We start from the raw sequence: 23,106 nt of genomic DNA, 5'->3' as shown, positions 1-23,106 counted from the left end.
GGGGGGGGGGAATGAGGAGGCTGGGGGAGCCTGTATCCCAACTTCCAGGACACCCCATTCCCAATGATTATTCCACCAGCCCCCTTATTGTTACGTTTCCAGGACTCCTGACTCGCATTTCCCACCCCTTGCTTTCCCTTGCACACGAGAGGGGAAGCCTTGAAGAAACGGGGGGGGGGGAATGAGGAGGCTGGGGGAGCCTGTATCCCAACTTCCAGGACACCCCATTCTCAATGATTATTCCACCAGCCCCCTTATTGTTACGTTTCCAGGACTCCTGACTCGCATTTCCCACCCCTTGCTTTCCCTTGCACACGAGAGGGGAAGCCTTAAAGAAACGGGGGGGGGGGAATTAAGAGGCTGGGAGAGCCTGTATCCCAACTTCCAGGACACCCCATTCCCAATGATTATTCCACCAACCCCCTTATTGTTACGTTTCCAAGACTCCTGACTCGCATTTCAGTTCGTTCCTTCCCTTGCAGTGCTTGGATCAACTGCAGGGAAAATGTACTTAGCAGAGCCGAGTTAAAGACATGGCTTTCCAGGAGCCTCCCGAAGCCGAACGCCAAACCCGAACTTCCGCTTTCGGCGTTCGGAGGCTCCTGGGAAGCCGCCCGGCTATTTTAAAATGTGACCGCCGGGCTGGGGGGCTTCCAAGCACCCCGCCCGAACCCCGAACTTTTGCCAAACTTCCGGGTTCGGGGTTGGGGGGGGGTGCTGGAAAGCCCCCCAGCCCAGCAGTCACCTTTTAAAACAGCCGGGTGGCTTCCCAGGAGCCTCCGAACCCGGAAGTTCGGGTTTGGCGTTCGTAACTCGAAAAAAGATCGTAAGAAGAGGCAATTTTTTTCTGAACCCCGGGTTCGTATCACGAGTTGTTCGTAAGACGAGGGGTTCGTATCTTGAGGTACCACTGTATTTTAAATTTTAAATAATAATAATAATAACAAGTTACAGTCATGAGTGGGAGGAGGTGGGTGATAGGAATGATGAGAAGACTAATAGTATTAGTGCAGTCTTAGTGAATAGTTTGATAATGTTGAGGGAATTATTTGTTTAGCAGAGTGATGGCATTAAAGAAAAAACTTCTTGTATCTAGCTGTCTTGGTGTGCCGTGCTCTCTAGCCTCATTTTGAAGTGAGGATTTGAAACAATTTATGTCCATGATACGAGGGGTCAGTAAATATGTTCATGGCCCTCTTTTTGACTCACACATTATACAGGTCCTCAATAGAAGGCAGGTTGATAGTAATTATCTTTTATGCAGTTATGATTATCCTCTGAAGTCTGTGTCTATCTTGTTGGATTGCAGACAAAACATGTTAGATTCAAGTTTATTTGAAATTCAGGTAGTAGTTTTTGCCTCATAAATCAAATCGAACAAAGTTTACTGTTTTCACTAATTCCTCTCAGAATGAGTATTCTCTCCTTAAGCTAGTTTTCATGCCAATATTAAATTAAATCAAGGATTTAATATACTGTACACAAAAGCCAATTTTAAAGAGATTTAGCAAGATTTCCTTCTCTGTCAGTAAAAGAGGAGTCGAAAGAAAAACTTTTCTTCTCTAAGTGATGAATCAATATACTGTATTCATGTATTGTGTCTCTGGCAGTGAAGAAACTCCCCTGTGTTCAGATTGGCATTCAAGAGGCAGAATTTTCCTGATATTGGGTTCTCCCCTTCCCGCGACCCCCTTTTACATTTTCTTTTCTTTTGTGACTTTAAAAGGGGAAATAGGTTACTGAAAGTTACTGCCATTTATTCACTTCCTTCCCATCCTCTGGCTATTTCTTTTCTTCTTTATTTCTCTTCACCTGCAAAGAAGACCTCATAATCCTATCCAAACATATTTCTAAAAATATTTAACACAAGTTTAACTTAAGCTATTTATTTTCCCTAGTCCTTTGGCACGATTGTCTTTCCCAGAAGTGGATAACAATGTGCTGAAATTTCTGTACGACGATAACCAACGAGTTGAACCTGAATGGTATATTCCAATCGTTCCTATGGTGTTGATCAATGGTGCTGAAGGCATAGGGACTGGCTGGTCATGTAAAGTTCCTAATTATGACATTCGAGAAGTGGTTAACAACATTCGACGTATGCTTGATGGGCAGGAGCCATTAACAATGGTAATAAAAATGCATCAATGATTAAATAATGATCTGGTAATTTTAGAGAAGAGAAAAAAATCACAGGTGTTTGGGCAAAGATACAATTAGATTTTCTTTAGTACTTGGACTTCAGAGACATACTATTTACATTCTTTTTAAAATTGTCTAAACTACATTTCCTATGATAAAATAGGGTTTAAAATGATACTTTCTTTAAAAGAAAGCAATATGAAGTCAATAAATAGTATCTATCCTATATATTTTTGTATTGCTTGTAATGGCTTTATGACCTTTTTTCTACAGCCTCTCTTACTCCAGTTTTTAGAAGCCTTTGTTGAAATTATCTTAATTTGGATTCTGATTATATTATGCAAATAAGACACCTGTTCAAGCTGGTTTATTTTAACTCAATTTTTACTATTTTTAGACTCCTAATTACAAGAACTTCAAGGGGACAATAGATGAACTAGGGCAAAACCAATTCCTTATTAATGGAGAAGTATCAGTTCTTAATTCAACTACCATTGAAATTTCAGAGCTTCCTGTTCGGACATGGACACAGGTAACGCATGCTCCATTTTTGTATTATGCTCTCTGAGCCGTAATAACAATATATTTCTATACTCCCCAATTAAAGGAAAGTATAAAATCATTATGTCGTTTCTTCCCATCTCTCAAAAGACTTACAAAGAACAGGTTCTGGAGCCTATGCTAAATGGCACAGAGAAGACTCCATCACTCATAACAGACTATAAAGAGTATCACACCGACACCACAGTCAAATTTATCATAACAATGAGTGAACAGAAACTAGTGGAGGCAGAGACTATTGGTCTACATAAAGTCTTCAAATTACAAACATCTCTTTCTTGTAACAATATGGTAAGTAAAAATTCAGAAGGCTTCTATTGTAGCACGATAGGCATGTCTAGAGAGTCTGTCTGCCTCTTATATGCAAATGCACAGATACAGGCCATGTATATCTTTTAAACAAATAAATTATAGAACAAAGGATGATGTTCTCTGGAAGCCATCTCCATTCAGCTAAGACACAGTGTCAGAATAGAATCCTTTTGTGGCAAGATTTCTTCAGTTGGTTTTTAACTGAAATCTTAGACTCCAAATTCTCAGTTAAGACTAGAGAAATAGAAAATCAGTATTCCTAGTAGGTTTAATCATGCCTGTCTATTCCTGCATTTTACCCATCTATGTGATTTTTGCTACATGAGAGAGCTACCGTATTTCTTCAGAGTATAAGACACACTTTTTTCCCTCCTTAAAAGGCTGAAATTTTGGGTGCATCTTATACTCCAAATGTAGCCCCACCCCATTCACTAGCCCCTACCCTTCAGCCTCCACAAGTCCTCTTCCTGACTGCAGTGGTTTTTTGGGCTCCACGCGTTGCATTTTCACTCACAAGGTGCCCAAAATGGCTACCCGGAACAGCTGATGCCTTCTCTTAGCCCTTCTGTGCTTTGCCTGCTTTAGTCACTGGAGCTATCTCTGAGAATCAGCTGTGCTGTTCAAGCTGTTTTTCAGCCTACATACGAGCTAAGCGATCTTGCTTTGCTTGCTTTTCTTATCACTGCTCCCTTCAACAATCAACTGTGCTTTAGAAGCAGAGCCCCCACCATCCCCAACCTCAAAACCAGTGAGCGGATGAATGTGCTGAAGCTGACCAGGCTAAAGACTAGCCAGATGAATGAATACCTGGTAGGCAGAATCCTCCCTCTCCCCCCACCACCTATTGTTCTCCCCCAAAACTAAGGTGCATCTTATACTTCGATACATTTTATACTCGGAAAAATACAGTATTTCTCTCCCCCCTCCCCAAAATTCTGAAAGCTTTTTTGCTCTTGTCATTTGAGACTTCACTGTAAGTAAGGATCTGTTTGAGAAACTAGGTGTGTACAGTTCCTAAAAAGTATCAAAGTACCATAGTGAGAAATGGAGGTAAGTGTGGGTAGACCATGGAATCATTAAAGGAATTACAGTGTTCCCTCGATTTCCGCGGGGGATGCGTTCCGAGACTGCCCGCGAAAGTCGAATTTCCGCAAAGTAGAGATGCGGAAGTAAATACACCATTTTTGGCTATGGACAGTATCACAAGCCATCCCTTAACACTTTAAACCCCTAAATTACCATTTCCCATTCCCTTAACAACCATTTACTCACCATTATTACTGGTACTCACCATTGAATAAGACACTTAGTGATCCTGATATTTATAAACATAATTATTTATTAACAATAATTATTTTTGTTATTTATTTGCAAAAAATATTAGTTTGGCGATGACATATGGCGTCATCGGGTGGGAAAAACTGTGGTACAGGGAAAAAACCGCGAAGTATTTTTTAATTAATATTTTTTGGAAAACCGTGGTATAGGCTATTGGCGAAGTTCAAACCCGCGAAAATTGAGGGAACACTGTATATCCAGCTTTTAAATGCATGATCGCAGCCCTACCATCTATACATCTGTGGTACCCTACTCTTTGTTCCAGGTACTTTTTGACCATGTTGGTTGCCTTAAAAAATATGAGACTGCAGAGGATATACTAGATGAATTCTATCAAGTCAGACTGCGTTATTACGGTTTAAGAAAGGAGTGGCTCATTGGCATGCTGGGTGCAGAATCTGCAAAACTAAACAACCAAGCTCGCTTCATCCTTGAAAAAATAGAAGGCAAAATAGTGATAGGTAAGCATTGTTAGGATTTTGTTACAAGCGATTAAAGGTAGTAGAACAAGTATTGCAGAAATAGTTCTTGGCTTCCCTTTCTGGGGCAGAACAGGCAGAACAAAAACAACATCTAGCAAAGAATTATTTTCCCTGACAGGCATCTTGCCTCTAAGCTTACTTTTCTAGAAATAAAAAACTAAATAATTTACAAAGTAAAATTTAAACTGAATGTACAACTTGAAGTGCTACTGGTAGATGTATATGGGTGTTTGCTTTCCTGCTTTCCACTAAGAATAATCCCAAAACCTTTGGTGTGGCTTTTGTGTTTGGCATGCAAGTTGACATGTTCTTAGCATTGTGCTACATGTGATACTTTATTTTGGCTGATGGCTCATCTGGTCTTCCCCTCTAGAAAACAAGCCCAAGAAAGAATTAATAAAGGTTCTCATTGAAAGGGGTTATGATTCTGATCCAGTAAAGACATGGAAACAGTCTCAACAGAAGGTATGTTTCTCAATATCTTTCTTTTAATCCACTCAGTTGTTAAACATTTGATTCAATAACTTTAAAAAAGCTAATTCCATAGTATTATAGTGGAAAATAGATCTTCATGACAAACACTGGCTTTCTGAAGCAGATACTGTAGATACTCTAAAGGAAAGTACTACAAGAAAGGGATTATCTCCTAATCCCATTGAAAGAACAAGTACTAAATAACAGATATTATGCTATTAACATCTGGCTACATCTCTCTTCTGCCATGCCAGGACACCGAAGAAGATACAGAAGATACAGAAGAAGATACCAAAAAAGAAAATGAATCTACTGCAGCCAGTGGGCCAGATTTTAACTATCTTCTGAACATGCCCCTCTGGTATCTAACAAAAGAAAAAAAGGAGGAACTGTGCAAGCAACGGGATAATAAAGTAGGTTGATGAGTTCTAAAAAAAAAATAGTAGTATTGAAAGCAGTAGCATTGAAAGATCTGATATGGACTTAACTGTTTCTTGCTGGATTTATTAGGAGACGGAGCTAGAAAACGTGAAACAGAAGAATCCTGCTGATTTATGGAGAGAAGATCTGGCTACTTTTATTGAGGAACTTGATGTGGGTAAATCTGGATTTTGGGGCCAGAAACAATCCATTTCCAGTTTAAGTGAAACATTCTTTATCAATAGTTCTACGTCTTCCTTTGGGTAGGGTGCTGGCATTTAAAAGGGTCTGAAATGTTGAGACTACTGGTATATTTTAAAATATACCTACAGGCAGGCAAAGCTTAGATGCATATATAGATGGGCTACAAGAATGGTGGAAGGTCTTAAGCATAAAACGTATCAGGAAAGACTTAATGAACTCAATCTGTATACTCTGGAGCAGTGTTTTTCAACCAGTGTGCCGTGGCACACTAGTGTGCCGCGAGACATGGTCAGGTGTGCCGCGAAGCTCAGAGAAAGAAAACAAGAGAGAGAGAAAGAGAGAGAAAGAAAGAGCAAGAGAGAGAGAGAGAGCAAGAGAGAGCAAGAAAGCAAGAGAGAAAGAGGGAGGGAAGGTGGGAGAGAGAAAGACATAGAGGGAGGGAGGGAGAAAGAGAGCAAAAAAGAGGAGAGAAGGAAGAAAGAAAGGGATGGAGAGAGAAAAAAGGAGGAGAGAAAGAGGGAGAGAGAAATAGAGCGAAAGGGAGGAAGAGAGATAATTTTTTTGTCCAAACTTTTTTTAGCTGCCTCCCCCCCCCTCAATGTGCCCCATGGTTCTGTAAATGTAAAAAATGTGCCGCGGCTCAAAAAAGGTTGAAAATCACTGGTCTGGAGGACAGAAGGAAAAGAGGGGACATGATCGAAACATTTAAATATGTTAAAGGGTTAAATAAGGTTCAGGAGGGAGGTGTTTTTAATAGGAAAGTGAACACAAGAACAAGGGGACACAATCTGAAGTTAGTTGGGGGAAAGATCAAAAGCAACGTGAGGAAATATTTCACTGAAAAAGTAGTAGATCCTTGGAACAAACTTCCAGCAGACGTGGTTGGTAAATCCACAGTAACTGAATTTAAACATGCCTGGGATAAACATATATCCATCCTAATATAAAACACAGGAAATAGTATAAGGGCAGACTAGATGGACCATGAGGTCTTTTTCTGCCGTCATTCTCCTATGTTTCTAATGAATGCAAAAATTTCTGCCTATTTCAGATTTGGGTATAGAATTCCTCTTTTCCGCTTGTATAGAACTACAGAGTGAAGCTAAATTAGAAATGCCCTCAAAATGATTTCCTTTTGGTGAAATTTAACACTTGAAAATCCAAGTTGTTGATTTTTGTTTTTATCATCCATACTTTAGGTGCTAGAAATGAAAGAAAGGCTGGATGACATGGTAGGCACCAAGGGCAAACCCAACCAAGGGAAAAAAGGGAAAACAAAAGTAAAACACCAGCAGCTTCAGGAAATCCTGCCTTCTCCCCAGGGGAGGAGAGTTATCCCCCGAATAACTGAAGACATGAAATTGGAGGCAGAGAAGAAATTAAAAAAAAAAATCAAGGTAAACAGCCTTTGGGGGTTCAGTTTTCTTTGCTAGCTTCATAATTTTCTTTTACCTATCCCAGCAATGATAAAAACGCCTTGTTTGCTGATCTATAGAGTGAAAAAATTGAGCTTAATGAGGATCAAGATTTCCCAGGGACCAGCACGGAACCACAGACCCTTAAACAAAGATTGATGAAGAAACGTAAAATCGAGCCAGGTAAAATATTTTAGCAGGAATCAATTTTTCTTCTGGGTTTTCTATCGGAGGTGTTATAAGTGGTCTAACAAGCCTTCTAAATTTCAGATGGGAAGAAACAGTCCAAACTGCAATTCAAACCAATAAAAAAAGCAACGACAGCAAATCCTTGGTCTGACCCAGGAAAAGGAAATGAAGATTCTGTTGACTCTGAGGTTGAGTCTTATCTACAACATCAAGTAGCAGGTAAATTTTCAAAGAATTTAAATTAGCTTTGAATCTTAAATTGAATGGTGCCGTTCCAAAGCATTTTTGCTATAAACAACCTCAAACATGAAGTGGAACTTTTGTGAAAGAAGGTGTGTTTTTTTTAAATCATTCTAACCCACAATCCCTAGTAAGGTTATACAAAATTGTCGCATGCAGAAAATAAACTACAAGGTTTCTAAGTTCCCTATGCTTGAATTGAAACACAGCTGGTTTTGATCCATGCACAAAATAGCTATTTGTGGTCCAGATAAAAGTAGGATGGAAAGGGAGAAAATGGGACAAAACCAAAGGCAACAGCAACTAAGTAGTAGATAAAGGGAATGCCCCAGCTCAGGAATGGAATAAAGGCACATCAACTTCATTCTACTCACCCTGCCCAGATTTTGTTTTAGTTCTTTCAAGCCATAAATTTGTGATGACGAACCTATGGCACATATGCCATAGGTGGCACGCAGAGCTATATTGGAAGGTACACAAGGCGTTGCCCTATGTCAGCTCCAGCATGCTGGCCAGATGAATTTTCGGCCTTGGAGAAGGTCATTTGGCCATCCAAGGGCTTCAGGGATGCTTCCTTGAAGCCCCAGAGTGCAAAAAGACTCCCAACGGGCAAACCAGAAGTTCAGAAAAACTGACTTGCGGTTTGATCGTTGTGCTGTTTTTTGCACTCCAAGGCTTTAGGAAGCTTCTCTGAAGGCTCCGGAGTGCGAAAAACGGCACAACGGGCAAACCGCAAGTCTGTTTTTTCAGACTTCTAGGTTGTCCGTTGGGTGTTTTTTTCACCGTCGCAGGCTTCAGTGAGACCTGTGTACAAGCACAGGCGTGTGGGGTGGGGTTGTGCACATGGGCAGTGTCGGGTGTGTGTGCATGCATGTGTGGGGAACGGAATGGTGCGGGCACTTGTTTGCGTGCTAGCACACACACCCTTTTGACATGCAAACCAAAAAAGGTTCGCATCACTGCCATAGATGCTAAAACAGTTCAATAAAATTTCCGCAATGCAATTGTTTATGCTGTGATTGGAACAAAACATTTTTCTCATTTTCTGTATTCTACTATTGCTTAAGGATATACAGGTAGTCCTCAACTCACAATCACAATTCAATCCAAAATTTATCTTGCTAAGCAAAAAATGTGTTAAATGAGTTTTACCCCATTTTATAACCTTTCTTGCCACAGTTATTAAGTTAGGTTGTTAAGTGATGGTTAAATGAGTCTGGCTTCACTTTATTTTGATTGTTAGAAGGTCATAAAAGCTGATCCCATGATGTCGGGACATTACAATCATCATAAATATGAACCAGTTGAAAAGCATCTGAACTTTGATCTCATAATCAAGGGTCTGTTACAATTGTTGTAAGTCTGAAAAATGGCCATAAGTCACTTTTGGCCAGTGCTGCTGTAACTGAATGGTCACTAAATGAGCTGTAGTAGGTTGGAGACTATTCGTATTATCACTTAGCCTGCCTTCCTCCCACATTTTTGGGTTGCAACTGATTATATTTCCTTATTATATTTGTTAAAAGCAACATGTATGCAGGATTCAGATGAAGATTCAGATGAAGATTATACAAGAGCAATACTAAGACCAAAGGCTATTTCTGCGTAAGTTTCAGATGTGATTCTCCTATTTCGATTGTTTCTTAAAAATATTTGCCTGGATAACAGGCAACATTTTACGTTTAATCAAATTGAGAAAATTTTGCAAAAATGTGTTATATTTCATGGGGTGGGTTTCTTTTGTAGAAATGCCTGCCAAGACCAGAAATAATTTGTTCCTTTTTTTAAAAAAAATGTAAATTAAAAAATCAGTGGTTCTCAATCTTTCTAATGCTGTGACCCCTTAATACAGTTCCTCATTTTGTGGTGATCCCCAACCATAAGTCTAGTGTTAATTTTCCCAACAGAGCTTTAAACTGATTGGCAGGAAGGTCAGAAGTACACTTCCACTGTAAACGCCCTATTGGTCGGATTGTAAAAATATGTTCCAAGGTACCAGAATAGAAGCTTTAGTTCCTAACACCATGGGAAATTTGTCTTTTCCCATGGTCTTAGGCGATTCCACCCAACGGACATGGTCATTCAACCCCCAAAGGGGTCTTGACCCCCCAGGTTGAGAGCCACTGTGCTAGATGGATGAAGGCATTATATGTTGTTTAAATGTTCTGTGAAAAATACTACTTTTAATTTCAACCATAATATTACAATAAGTTGCTTTTTTATATACTTTCAACCCTCACCCCCTTCAATGGAATGCAATGTAAGAGGTTTGCAACTTTTTTCAGGTGTTTGCTTTCAATGCAGAAATGCAAGTTTTGAAAAAGAAAATAATTTTAAAATAGAGTAAATCTCAACATTTGAGAAAATCAATCCCAAGATTAATTGCAATATCTTGGTAAAATTTTAATTTTTTCCAGTTAGGAATATCTATGAGGATGTATTGCTGGCTATGATGCAAACTAAATGCATAATTTAATACGTAATTTGTGTCCTAGGAAAACAAAGGAAAAGATAGTTCAATTCAAAGCATCAGATGAACAGACCACTAGTTTGGGTGAGTATATAATTCACTTGTATCACAGTTTCTGTGTAGCCTATAAGAAACAGAATTCATTCTCCACCCATCCACCCCATTGCCATTTTTAATGCAAGGTGCTATCTAAACAAAGCCATAGGTGTTATGCCACAACTGAGTCTGTAATATGTCTTCAGAATATAGCCAATGATTATTATTTGTCATGAATTGTATTATATTACACCACATTTATTCTTAGTTTAAACAATATAAACCATTATGGATTGGTTCAAACTATATGTAGTCCACAACGTATGGCCACAGTTGAGCCCAAAATTTTTGTTACTAAGCGAGATAGTTCTTAAGTGAATTTTGCCCTTTGTTATTACCTTTCTTGATGCATTTGTTAAGTGAGTTGTCACTGCAGTTGTTAATTTAGTAACATGGTTGTTAAGTGAATCTGGCTTCCCCATTGACTGCTTGTCAGAAGGTCACAAAAGGTGGTCACATGACCCCCGAACATTCCAAATATAAATTAGTTTTCAAGCTCTGAATTTTAGTCGTAGAATGTTGCAATAAGTATGAAATACGTCACTGTGCTGTTGAAGCAACTTAGAACAGTCACTAATGTAAGTTAAGGACTACCTGTATATTTTACTTCCTCTAATTCTTGAAGCATTTTTCTAACAATTGCTCCCCCATTCCAACACAAAAAAATTGAAACAGCATGAGTATCAGAGATGTTTCTCATATTCTGCAGTTTTGATTTTTCCATATTTTTTCCTACGACTATTAGTCATTGTTAATGAATCAGTGAATGACAGCAATGCTTAAAAAAGAAAACTCTTGAAAATCCAGCGTACAAACAAAAGGTCAATCAACCCAATATCTTCTTTGATGTGATTGATCTAATATTGTCTTTTGCTTGGCAACCTCTGGAAAAACAAGGTCTAGAAGACATTTCATTGGAAGAAATTTTTCCAATATTTTCATTCCTTTTCACTGTTTTTTTTTTGTATCTAATAGCAGAATTATTGTCTTGGCATGTGTGTTTAACGCTTTATTCGTTTTTTTTATTACAATAATAAAAGCTAAAGAATAAAAAGTTCAAGAAATAAAGAAAAATAAAAATATATTAAAAAGTGACCTTCAACCTTCATTACATTAAGTATGGACAAATTTAGTAACTTTTTACCACCCAAACAGTTAGTTATAGAAGGCTATCTCTTCATCCCATTCCCATATAAGCAAATCCAGAAAATGTCTTTTCAGCTCTGGTGTCCATAAAAATTGCTAGTACTCTGCCAAAAAAAAGTTCACTTAAAATTTGATAAAATAAACCAACTTTGTTTTTCTTTTAAAGGGTGTGTCAGCTCAATGGTCAAATACACTGAGTTTTGTCAACTGGAAAGCTGGCAGCCCAGGTTTGAAACCCAAATACCATGTGACAGGATGATCTCCTGTTATTCACCCCAGTTTCTGCCCATCTAGCTGTTCAAAAACATGTAAATGCAAGTAGATAAATAGATACCACTTGGGTGGGAAGGTAACAGCACACAGTGCATCTCGGCTTATACTCATGTTAGCCACATGACCACGGAATTATCTTTGGACCACACTGTCTCCCTAGGCCAGTGATGGTTAATTTATGGCACGCGTGCCGCAGGTGGCACGTGTAGTTGTATCTGCTGGCATGCAAGCTGTTGCCTTAGCTTATCTCCAGCGCTCATGTGCACACTGGCCAGCTGATTTTCTGGCTCACATGGAGGTTCTGGGAGGGCATTTTTGGTTTCCGGATGGTCTCCGGGGGGGACAGGGAAGGGCATTGTCGCTCCCCCCAGACCCTAGGGAAGGCTCTATAGCCTGGAAAGGGCGAAAAATGGGCCTACTAGGCCCACCAGAAGTCAGTAAATAGGCCATTTCAAGCCTCCAGAGCAGGGGTCCCCAAACTTTTTACACAGGGGGCCAGTTCACTGTCCCTCAGACTGTTGGAGGGCCGGACTATAAAAAAAAAAACCTGTGGTTTTCTTAACGCCACCCTGAAGGGGGGAAGAGGCGAAGTGGAGCAAGTCCCCAGCTCCTTACCGAGTTTTTTCTCTATCTCTCTCTTCCTCCCTCTCCTTTTCTCTCTCTTTCTTTCTTTCTCTCACTCTCTTTCTTTCTCTCTCTTTCACTCTCTTTCTATCTCTCCCTCTTCCTTCCTTTCTTTCTCTCTCCCTCTCTATCTCTCTTCCTTTCTTTCTCTCATGCTTTCTTTCTCACTCACTATCTCTCCCTCTTTCTCTCTTGCTTTCTTTCTCTCTGTCCCTCTCTCTCTCACGCACTCGCTTTCTATCTCTCTGTCCCTCTCTCTTGCTTGCTTTCTCTCTCACTCTTTCTCTTGTTCTCTCTCTTGCTACCTCTCTTTCTCTCTGTCCCACTCTCTCTTGCTTGCTTTCTTTCTCTTGCTTTCTTTCTCTTGTTCTCTCTTGCTATCTCTATTTCTCTCTCTTTCCCTCTCCCCTCTCTTGCTCTCTCTCACTTTTTCTCACCCTCCCTTTCTTTCTATCTATCTCGCTCTCTGTCTGTTGCTCTCTCACACTCTTTTTCTCTCTCTCTCTTGTTCTCTCTTCCTTTCTTCTCTGCAGAGGCCGGCGAGGGTTTTTCCGCACTTTCATTGCTCGCCGCCCTCAACTCCAACGCCAGGCTCCATGTAAAATCTCGTGCGGTGCCGCGGGCCGAATAAATGGCCTCAGCAAGCCGCATGCATCCCACGGGCTGTAGTTTGGGGACTGCTGCTCTAGAGGGCCTCTAAGAGGCCAGGGAAAGCTGTTTTCGCCCTCCTCAGACATTGAATTATGGTTATGGGCACTCACGCCTGTGCCACAGTTTGCGCACACATGCTTTCGGTACCATCACTGCCCTAGGCTAAGACGAGCACTGCCTCCTAGAGTCAGACACAACAGGAATTTATGTTTCTTTTACTTCTAACACCCTTAATTTTGGGATCATTCAAATATTGTAGGATTTAATATCTCTATAATTATTTTTATCTCATGATACAGACTTCTTCAATGATTTAATAAGTCTTTTATACATCTAATAAATCATTTTCAAAGTCATCTTGGTTTGTCATTTTTATATACATCCTATCTGCTCTTCTGTATCAGTTGGTTATTCAAGCAACAATCTTTTGTTGATAAATACACCAGAGGGTTTTCTCTTTCAATTAGGCCTTGATTTTGAGACTGAGGATCCGCAGAGGAGTCTTCTTTTTGTAGATACTTTGCTAATGGAAGGGGAATAATATGCAAAATATAATTATATGAGAGCAGCACAGTGGAGCTATTATGCAGATCAAACGCTAATCACATCTTTGAATATGTATTCTTTGCTGCCAAGGGAGAGAATTCTCCAGCAATTCTTTCCTTTTGTTGAATTAAATATTTGTTAAATGTAAAATAAATTTGTGGGATACATTTCCTATATTACAATTTTATATGTAATATGATTACACTCAACCCCAAGCTACTGGGAGAAGGGCCAATACGTCTTATAAGGACATGTAAAAAAAAATACCACATCTCATCAGGTCTTTTGGATCCAAAGGAGGAATAGGCTGCAGTTTGTTTGTTTGTTTGTTTATTTGTTTGTTTTGTTTTTATGCCGCCCTCCTTAGACTCAGGGCGGCTTACAACATGTTAGCAATAGCACTTTTTAACAGAGCCAGCATATTGCCCCCACATTCTGGGTCCTCATTTTACCCACCTCGGAAGGATGGAAGGCTGAGTCAACCTTGAGCCGGTGATGAGATTTGAACCGCTGACCTACAGATCTACAGTCTGCTTCAGTGACCTGCAGTACAGCACTCTACCTGCTGCGCCCCCCGGCTATATATATGTGGAAGGGAAGATCCTGGCCCTGTCCTCGTTTTTCAGAAGCCATACTCCCATTTCCAAAAAAGGAACTTGTGCTCCTGTTATTCTTGGGGAAGATGTAAACAGGAATTGGGATTCCCCCCCCCCCCCAATTCCTGAACTAGGAAGTGCAACTTAATTATTTTCTTTGATTAGGAATTAAGTATTTCCAAAGCTGTTATCAATATTTCTTGGTAGAAAGAAGCTAGAGATGTGGTGCTGACAAAAATTTGTTTCTCTTCCTTTAGGCAATCAGCCTTCTACTCAGGAACCTTTCACTAAGAGAAAGGCAAAAACCAAACACATCAAGACTAAGAGTTCAAGTTCCAGTTCAGATGATGCACCCAAAAAGCTTACTAAAATCAAGAAAGCTCCTAAAAGATTGATGAATTCATCTTTCAGTAGTGACTCTGATCTTGACTTTGGCCAAAGCCTTAAAAATAGACTAGCACTTAAGGTTTGCTTGTTCATATTTTCATCACTATCTCTAATCTTTTAATGTAATTTTAAAAGATGCCCTAGGTTAAATCTACTTTGTTTGGCCACAAACTTTATTTAGCATGTTTAGTATGCTCTTTTTAATATGTTTGTGAGTGACATAGGGGAAGGTCTCGTAGGGAAGGTTTGCCTATTTGCCGATGACTCTAAAGTGTGCAATAGGGTTGATATTCCTGGAGGGGTCTGTAATATGGTAAATGATTTAGCTTTACTAGATAAATGGTCAAAGCAATGGAAACTGCAGTTTAATGTTTCCAAATGTAAAATAATGCACTTGGGGAAAAAGAATCCTCAATCTGAGTATTGCATTGGCAGTTCTGTGTTAGCAAAAACTTCAGAAGAGAAGGATTTAGGGGTAGTGATTTCTGGCAGTCTCAAAATGGCTGAGCAGTGTGGTCGGGCGGTAGGAAAGGCAAGTAGGATGCTTGGCTGCATAGCTAGAGGTATAACAAGCAGGAAGAGGGAGATTGTGATCCCCTTATATAGAGCGCTGGTGAGACCACATTTTGAGTACTATGTTCAGTTCTGGAGACCTCACCTACAAAAAGATATTGACAAAATTGAACGGGTCCAAAGACGGACTACAAGAATGGTGGAAGGTCTTAAGTATAAAACGTATCAGGAAAGACCTAATGAACTCAATCTGTATAGTCTGGAAGACAGAAGGAAAAGGGGGGACATGATCGAAACATTTAAATATGATAAAGGGTTAAATAGGGTTCAGGAGGGAAGTGTTTTTAATAGGAAAGTGAACACAAGAACAAGGGGACACAATCTGAAGTTAGTTGGGGAAAAGATCAAAGGCAACATGAGAAAATATTATTTTACTGAAAGAGTAGTAGATCCTTGGAACAAACTTCCAGCAGACGTGGTTGGTAAATCCACAGTAACATGCCTGGGGTAAACATTTATCCATTGTAAGATGAAATACAGGAAATAGTATAAGGGCAGACTAGATGGACCATGAGGTCTTTTTCTGCCATCAGTCTTCTATGTTTCTATGTATTTTTCAGGCAGTTCAGTTTAAAAAAAAAGGATTAATTCAAGCGAATAACAAGTATGAGTTTCTCATACTTGTTGGAGCTTTCTGTGCCACAACAAACTTAATTTAAATCCATTTATCCTGAATATTATCACCCCATTTCTTTTCCTGGAATATTATATATAATTATTATTGTGGCATCTATTATGTAGAATATTGCAGTGCTATGCATGGAACTGTTCTGAGAGTTTAATGTTCTTCGTTCTTGCTTTGTAGAAATCCAAGAAAGAGGATGAATCATTTGTCCTTGATCTAACCTCTGAGGAGGGCTTTACTGATCTGCCGAAGACGCGTGAAAAATCAATTCGCACTAAGAAGCTGGTTCAGTATCTGGAGGAGTCAGAAGATGAGGACTTCTAATCTAACAACAAAATATATTTGCATTTCTTTTCATTGTAGTTAAAAATTAGTTCTTTACTAAATACAGAAAATGATTCCAAACACTTTCTATGTGCTGTCTGTTGGTATGAAAAGTTATTGTGGTTTTTTTTAATGCTGTAAATATGTTTTTGTGCTTTATATAATTATGGTAGCCGTGTTTATTCTTGATAAGATCCTAAATAAAGATCCTTTCTTTCAATAGAAATATATATATGCTTTATTCTCTGGACTCAAAAGCATCATTCAGACATTAGAACATCTGATCTCAAAGTTTGTTTATTTATTTATTTATTTTATTATTTAGATTTGTATGCCGCCCCTCTCCGCAGACTCGGGGTGGCTCACAACAAAGTGAAACAATTTACAACAAATCTAAATTACAGTTTAAAAATATTTTAAAAACCCCATTTTCTAAACAAACAGACATACAGACATACCATTCATAAATTGTATATGCCCGGGGGAGATGTCTCAGTTCCCCCATGCCTGACGACAAAGGTGGGTCTTAAGGAGCTTACGAAAGTCAAGGAGAGTAGAGGCAGTTCTAATCTCTGGGGAGAGTTGGTTCCAGACGGTCGGGGCCGCCACAGAGAAGGCTTTTCCCCTGGGGCCCGCCAACCGACATTGTTTAGTTGACGGGACCCGGAGAAGGCCCACTCTGTGGGACCTAATTGGTCGCTGGGATTCGTGCGGCAGAAGGCGGTCTCAGAGATATTCTGGTCCAGTGCCATGAAGGGCTTTAAAGGTCATAACCAACACTTTGAATTGTGACCGGAAATTGATCAGCAACCAATGCAGACTGCGGAGTGTTGGTGAAATATGGGCATACCTAGGTAAGCCCATGACTGCTCTCGCAGCTGCATTCTGCACGATCTGAAGTTTCCGAACACTTTTCAAAGGTAGCCCCATGTAGAGAGCATTACAGTAGTCGAACCTCGAGGTGATGAGGGCATGAGTGACTGAGCAGTGAGTCCTGGTCCAAATAGGTCGCAACTGGTGCACCAGGCGAATCTGGGCAAATGCCCCCCTCGCCACAGCTGAAAGATGGTTCTCTAATGTGAGCTGTAGATTGAGGAGGACGCCCAAGTTCCGGACCCTCTCCGAGGGGGTCAATAATTCCCCCCCCCAGGGTAATAGAAGGACAGATGGAATTGTCCTTGGGAGGCAAAACCCACAGCCACTCCGTCTTATCCGGGTTGAGTTTGAGTCTGTTGACACCCATTCAGGCCCCAACAGCCTCCAGGCACCGGCACATCACTTCCACTGCTTCGTTGACGACATGGGGTGGAGATGTAAAGCTGGGTATCATCAGCGTACTGATGATACCTCACCCCATGCCCTTGAATGATCTCACCTAGCGGTTTCATATAGCTATTAAATAGCAGGGGGGAGAGGACCGACCCCTGAGGCACCCCACCAGGGAGAGACCTCGGGGTCGACCTCTGGCCCCCCACTAACACCGACTGCGACCGACCAGAGAGGTAGGAGGAGAACCACTGGAGAACAGTGCCTCCCACCCCCAACCCCTCCAGCCGGCGCAGAAGGATACCATGGTCGATGGTATCGAAAGCCGCTGAGAGGTCAAGAAGCACCAGGACAGAGGATAAACCCCGGGCCCGCCAGAGATCATCAACGCGACCAAAGCAGTTTCCGTGCTGTAACCAGGCCTGTAACCGGGTTCTCACAGATTGTTTCATCCAGATTGCCATTCTAAAATTCTTTGCACGTCCTTTGGAAACTGAAATGCTAGGCAGCATTTATGACTTAAGAATAATTGTCACTTAAGTTAGTGTAAAGCAGGATGGGGAGAGCCACATTGATGTAATCGTTAAGGCAGCATAGCTACTAATCAAGGACCCATATTTCTAGCCCAATCTTGGACACAAAGCCAGCTGTTGACTGCCAGTCATTTTATTTCAGCCCTAGGAAGGAGGCAATGATAAATCACTTCTGAGAACCTTGCAAAGAAAAACATAGGCACTTGGTCAGGAAGCCTCTGAGTATCGGACAAAATTGGGAGCAGGGGGAGTGACGTGAAGGCTTTCTTTCAGTCAGGAATATAAAAACATGGGCTGGGCAATAAAGGTAATTCATGCATTAGAGTAGATTTGACCAGGAAAAGTACATGGAGCACAAGTGCAGCATTTAACTACTATTCATGAAAGTATTTGCCTTTTTATGATTATATACAGTAGTCTCTCGCTATATCGCGCTTCACCCACCATGGCTTCACTTCATCACGGGTTTTGAAGTCAGCGTTGGCACAGATACGGCGCTTAGAAGTTTGGAAGGGCAGGACAAGCCAACCAGCACGCGGCTGGGCGAATGATGAGCGGGGCGGGGACTGAGCTCCGGCGGAGGCCCGTCCCCTCGTTCAACCCGCCTCGCCAGTGCTGAGAAGGCAGTCTTTGGAGGCGCGCTTAGTGGTTGGCGGTGTGCTTGGGGTTGTAGAAAGAGCTGGGAAGGAGGAGAAATTCCCCATCGCGGATTTCACCTATCGCGGCCGGGTCTGGAACGTAACACCAGCGATAGGTGAGGGACTACTGTAGTTACTTCATGGCAATGTAGGGCCAATTGTCTTGTTCTTTTCTGATCTAATCAGTAAGAGTTTTTGAGGGCCTAGCACAGTGATGGCGAACCTAAGGCACGGAGAGCCATGTCTGCTGGCACACAAGCTGTTGTCCTAGTTCAGCTCCAATGTGCATGTGTGTGCCAGCTAGCTGATTTTTGACTTGCACAGATGTTCTGGGAGGGTGTTTTTGGCTTCCAGAGATCCTCCAGATGGGATGAGTGAGGGCATGTTTCACCCTCCCCTGGTTCCAGGGAAACCTTTGGAGCCTGGGGAGGCCCAGCAGAAGTTGGGAAACAGGCCATTTCTGGCCTCTAGAACAGTGATTTTCAACCTTTTTTTGGCCGCGGCACATTTTTTACATTTACAAAATCCTGGGGCACACCACCAACCAAAAGGACACAAAACAACACTCTAAGACACTCCTCTCTTTTTCCATCCCTGTCTCCTCCCCCTCTTCTCTGTGTGTGTGTGCATGTGTGCGTGTATACATACTCTTGAACCATTTCCAAAAACACGTGAGGCCTGGGGGGTTTTCTCTTATTTTTTGGGTGCTTTTTATCATATGCTTTAAATCAAGAGTCACGTCTCTCTTGTTTCTCTCTTTCCTCTCATTCTCTCTCAATCATTTTCTCATTTCTCTTTTTTCCTCCCCTTTTTGCTCATTTCTCTCTCCCTTCCTCTCCTTTTTTCTCTCTTTCTCTTGCTTTCTTTCTCTCTTTCACTTTTGCTTTCTTTCTCTTTTCTTTCTCTCTTTCTTTCTCTCACTCTTTCTCTCTCTAAGCAAAAAGTTGTGACCAGAACCTGAGCTTCCTTCTTCGCGGCACACCTGACCATGTCTCGCGGCACACTGGTTGAAAAACACTGCTCTAGAGGGGTGGGGGAAGCTATTTTTGCCCTCCCCATGCATTGAATTATGGGTGTGGCCACTCGTGTATGTGCGATAGCGTGCACACACACTCTTTCGGCACCCGAAGGAAAAAAGGTTCACTGGCCTAGCATCTTAACAGCCAGAAAATCTGGAAAATGAAGCCCTGGAGTAAGATGCTTACTGAATTACTTTCCACAAAAAAGTACAGTCATACCTCATCTTACGAACCTAATTGGCTCCAGGGGGAGGTTCGTAAGACAAAAGGTTCGTAAGACGAAACATTGTTTCCCATAGGAAACAATTAAAGTCAATTAATCCGAGCAACCAAAAAAAACCCCCGCAAAAAAACGGCGTTCGGCGACTGCTGGGAAGCCGCGCGGCTATTTTAAAAGGTGACAGCCGGGCTGGGGGGCTTCCCAGCAACCTCCCGAACCCGGAAGTTTGGCAAAAGTTCGGGGTTCAGGAGGTTGCTGGGAAGCCCCCCAGGCCGGCTGTCACCTTTTAAAACAGCCGCGTGGCTTCCCAGCAGCTTCCCGAAGCCGAACGCCAAACCCGAACTTCGGCGTTCGGCGACTGCTGGGAAGCCGCGCGGCTATTTTAAAAGGTGACAGCCGGGCTGGGGGGCTTCCCAGCAACCTCCCGAACCCGGAAGTTTGGCAAAAGTTCGGGGTTCAGGAGGTTGCTGGGAAGCCCCCCAGGCCGGCTGTCACCTTTTAAAACAGCCGTGCGGCTTCCCAGCAGCTTCCCGAAGCCAAATGCCAAACCCGAACTTCCGCGTTCGGCGTTCGGAGACTGCTGGGAAGCCGCGCGGCTGTTTTAAAAGGTGACAGCCAGCCTGGGGGGCTTCCCAGCAACCTCCCGAACCGAACCCGGGGTTCAGAAAAATTTTGCCTCTTCTTATGAACTTTTTTCGAGTTAAGAACCGGCGTTCGGGAGGCTGCTGAGAAGCCCCGCCGCCCGGCTGTCACCTTTTAAAACAACCGCGCGGCTTCCCAGCAGTCTCCGAACGCCAGTTCGTAACTCGAAAAAAGTTCGTAAGAAGAGGCAAAAATTTTCTGAACCCCAGGTTCGTATCACGAGTTGTTCGTAAGACGAGGGGTTCATATCTTGAGGTATCACTGTACTTGTTAATGTTCTCTAACTGCATCATGAATACTCACACTTATGCCTTATTTAGGCAATTATTTTCTTCATTTCCAGGGGAAATTATGTTTTATAAAATGCTCCCTTCCTCTAATTATATACTAAATCATTTTCAGCTATTTCTGAGCTTATCAGTTAATCACAAAAAGGCAGTTACTTTCATAAGTTGTAGTTAAATGGTGCACTTGTTGCTCCTTGTTCTCCAAAGCTCTTCCCTGGTTAAACCTATTCTAATGTCTGCATTGCCTTTATTCGCAGAAGCAAAACTCCCTCAACTAATAACATTGTGGGGTAGTGAATATCAGCACTATGCTAAGCACAACTAAAACTGAATGCTGTATATTAATTTCTGCAGACTTCTCCAATGGAGTCCCAGTTTGACAATTGTTTTAGTAAATTCCAGTTCAGGATATCACATTTTGAATGAATCATCTACTGAGGGAAGTGTGGAGTTTTACTGAAAATCTACATCCTTAGGTACTTCCCGATACTCAGTGCAAAGACGAGATGAGGCTTCGGGCAGGCATGACACACACACGCGCACCCCGATCAGCTCGATTGCGATGCGCCCACCATTTTTTATTTATTTATTTATTGGATTTGTATGCTTCCCCTCTCCGGAGACTCAGGGCGGCTAACAACAATAATAAAACAGCATATAATAATAATAATTTTCAAGATCACGGCTGCGCGAAATGTTGCCTTTCCACTTAGCTGTTTGGCGTGAAGCTGGCAACGCGCCAAACAGCTCTAGGAGCTTAATCTGCCCAGCTACAGCTACCATTGGAGCAGCGCAGAAGCCAGCAGGAGCTGGCACAGAGCCAGGAACTGCGCAGGCGTATTAGGCTTCAGCCTGATAGCCACTCTTGCTGGATTGCCTTGGTGCAATAATACCCTTTGATCTGTTCTCCTGCGCTGATTCAAGTGAGTACGCTGCTGCCCCTTGTACTGGTCAACTGAGCCAGGTCACCATGACTGACTGACCAATCATTCTTGGGGAGGAGCAGGCCCAGATGCTTCCTCTGGCTTTTAAAGCCAAAGAAAAATCGTCTGGCAGCAAGGCCAAACCCAGATCCTCTCAATCCTCTTCTTCCCTAAAGGAAGCCGAGAAGAAAACCAAGGCCTGCTTGGAACAACAGTTAGAAGCTGCCTTGAACATGTCTGTCTCTGCTCCTGGGGGATTGATCCCTATCATATCCCCTTTTCAGCCAATACCACAGCAATTGGGACCTGCTTCTCCCAGGCTTGTGATGGGGCCTATGGGGTCAGCCACCGAAAGGGACTGGTCCCCTGACCGTCAAGTAAAACCCTTTCCAGCCCCACCGGTACCTTCACCTAAGGATAGGCCACGCCTGCTGCCACGTTCACACCTACGGCTGCGGGTTTTAGAACCCAAACTGATGCTAGGCAAAATTTCTCCCCATCATTGCAGGACATTATTGCCAATGTTTATTCTCAGGGCGTGGCTGGTCTATTTAAATCATCACTATACCGGATCCGTCATACTTGAGGAATGTTCTTCTAATGGTCTTCTCCTGGTACCAGGGAAAATGAAACTTATCTCACTTCATAGAGCCTCCTGTGCTCTTCCCCCCCCCCACTACCCCCTATCTCTAAATCTTCCCCGTAACTATTGACAACCAAGCGTAGAGATGCAGCAGCATAAGCAAAGGTTGACACACACCAAATGTCAGCATGGGCCCTTCGAGCCGCGGCATCGTTCTTCAACAGAACGTCTATGTGGATTCACGAGGTGCAGGCCAGGCTTGGGCCTGAGGATGGCCGCCTGCGACAGGACTTAAACAAACTACTAATGGCGGTGGAGTTCTCTGCGGATGCTACAATGCATGTTGCAAAATTTTCATCTAAGGGCATGGCAATCACCCTATCATCGAAGTGTTTACTTTGGCTCCGAAATTGGCAGGCGGATGCCAAATCAAAATGGAGGCTCACCTCTGCGCCCTTCCAGGACACCAAGTTGTTTGGAGAAGTATTGGAATCGGTCCTTTTGGAAGATGAAGGATAAAAGGAAAGTCCTTCCGAGGTCCTATAAACGTCAAGATCGTAGGACCGCTCCGTACTTTCACCGGCAGCCCTTTCGCTGGGAGTCTTCCTTGAGTACCGCCCAGCCTACGAGGTCATATTCCCAGGGCAACTAAAGTCAAACACCGTTCAGGAGCGATAGGACCTATTTTCAGGATAGAAACAAGGGCTTCCAGCAGTCCAGACATCCCTTTAGAGGGTCTAACCAACGAAACTTTACACGCTCCAAGTGACTGTACCAACATGATTCCCTTGGGGGACAAACTTCAACTTTTCAGCGCCTACTTGGGAATTACATCCTCCAACGCATGGGTTTTGTCCACGGTGTCCTGGGGCTTACGCATCGAATTTCTGCAAATTCCTCCAAATCA

The 23,106-nt window shown here is 42.2% G+C and overlaps 1 protein-coding gene across 1 annotated transcript in view; it reads left to right on the top strand.

Moving 5' to 3' along the window:
* Window positions 1–16,314, top strand: part of TOP2A (DNA topoisomerase II alpha) — a 63,638-nt gene extending 47,324 nt beyond the window's left edge. Inside the window, exons 21-34 of the mRNA XM_070729661.1 lie at window positions 1,899–2,130; window positions 2,540–2,674; window positions 2,794–2,994; window positions 4,619–4,814; window positions 5,209–5,300; window positions 5,564–5,722; window positions 5,820–5,903; window positions 7,133–7,330; window positions 7,429–7,531; window positions 7,619–7,756; window positions 9,304–9,382; window positions 10,273–10,331; window positions 14,437–14,645; window positions 15,945–16,314. Of these exons, the coding sequence (XP_070585762.1) occupies window positions 1,899–2,130; window positions 2,540–2,674; window positions 2,794–2,994; window positions 4,619–4,814; window positions 5,209–5,300; window positions 5,564–5,722; window positions 5,820–5,903; window positions 7,133–7,330; window positions 7,429–7,531; window positions 7,619–7,756; window positions 9,304–9,382; window positions 10,273–10,331; window positions 14,437–14,645; window positions 15,945–16,088 (2,029 nt within the window). The 3' untranslated portion in view covers window positions 16,089–16,314. The remainder of the gene's footprint in view (window positions 1–1,898; window positions 2,131–2,539; window positions 2,675–2,793; window positions 2,995–4,618; window positions 4,815–5,208; window positions 5,301–5,563; window positions 5,723–5,819; window positions 5,904–7,132; window positions 7,331–7,428; window positions 7,532–7,618; window positions 7,757–9,303; window positions 9,383–10,272; window positions 10,332–14,436; window positions 14,646–15,944) is intronic.
* The last annotated feature ends 6,792 nt before the right edge of the window (window positions 16,315–23,106 follow it).

This window comes from Erythrolamprus reginae, chromosome Z (assembly GCF_031021105.1).
Source record: "Erythrolamprus reginae isolate rEryReg1 chromosome Z, rEryReg1.hap1, whole genome shotgun sequence".
In the NCBI taxonomy this organism is placed as follows: domain Eukaryota; kingdom Metazoa; phylum Chordata; class Lepidosauria; order Squamata; family Dipsadidae; genus Erythrolamprus; species Erythrolamprus reginae.
Note: the sequence above shows the minus strand (reverse complement) of the source record. Positions and strands in the feature narration are given on the sequence as shown.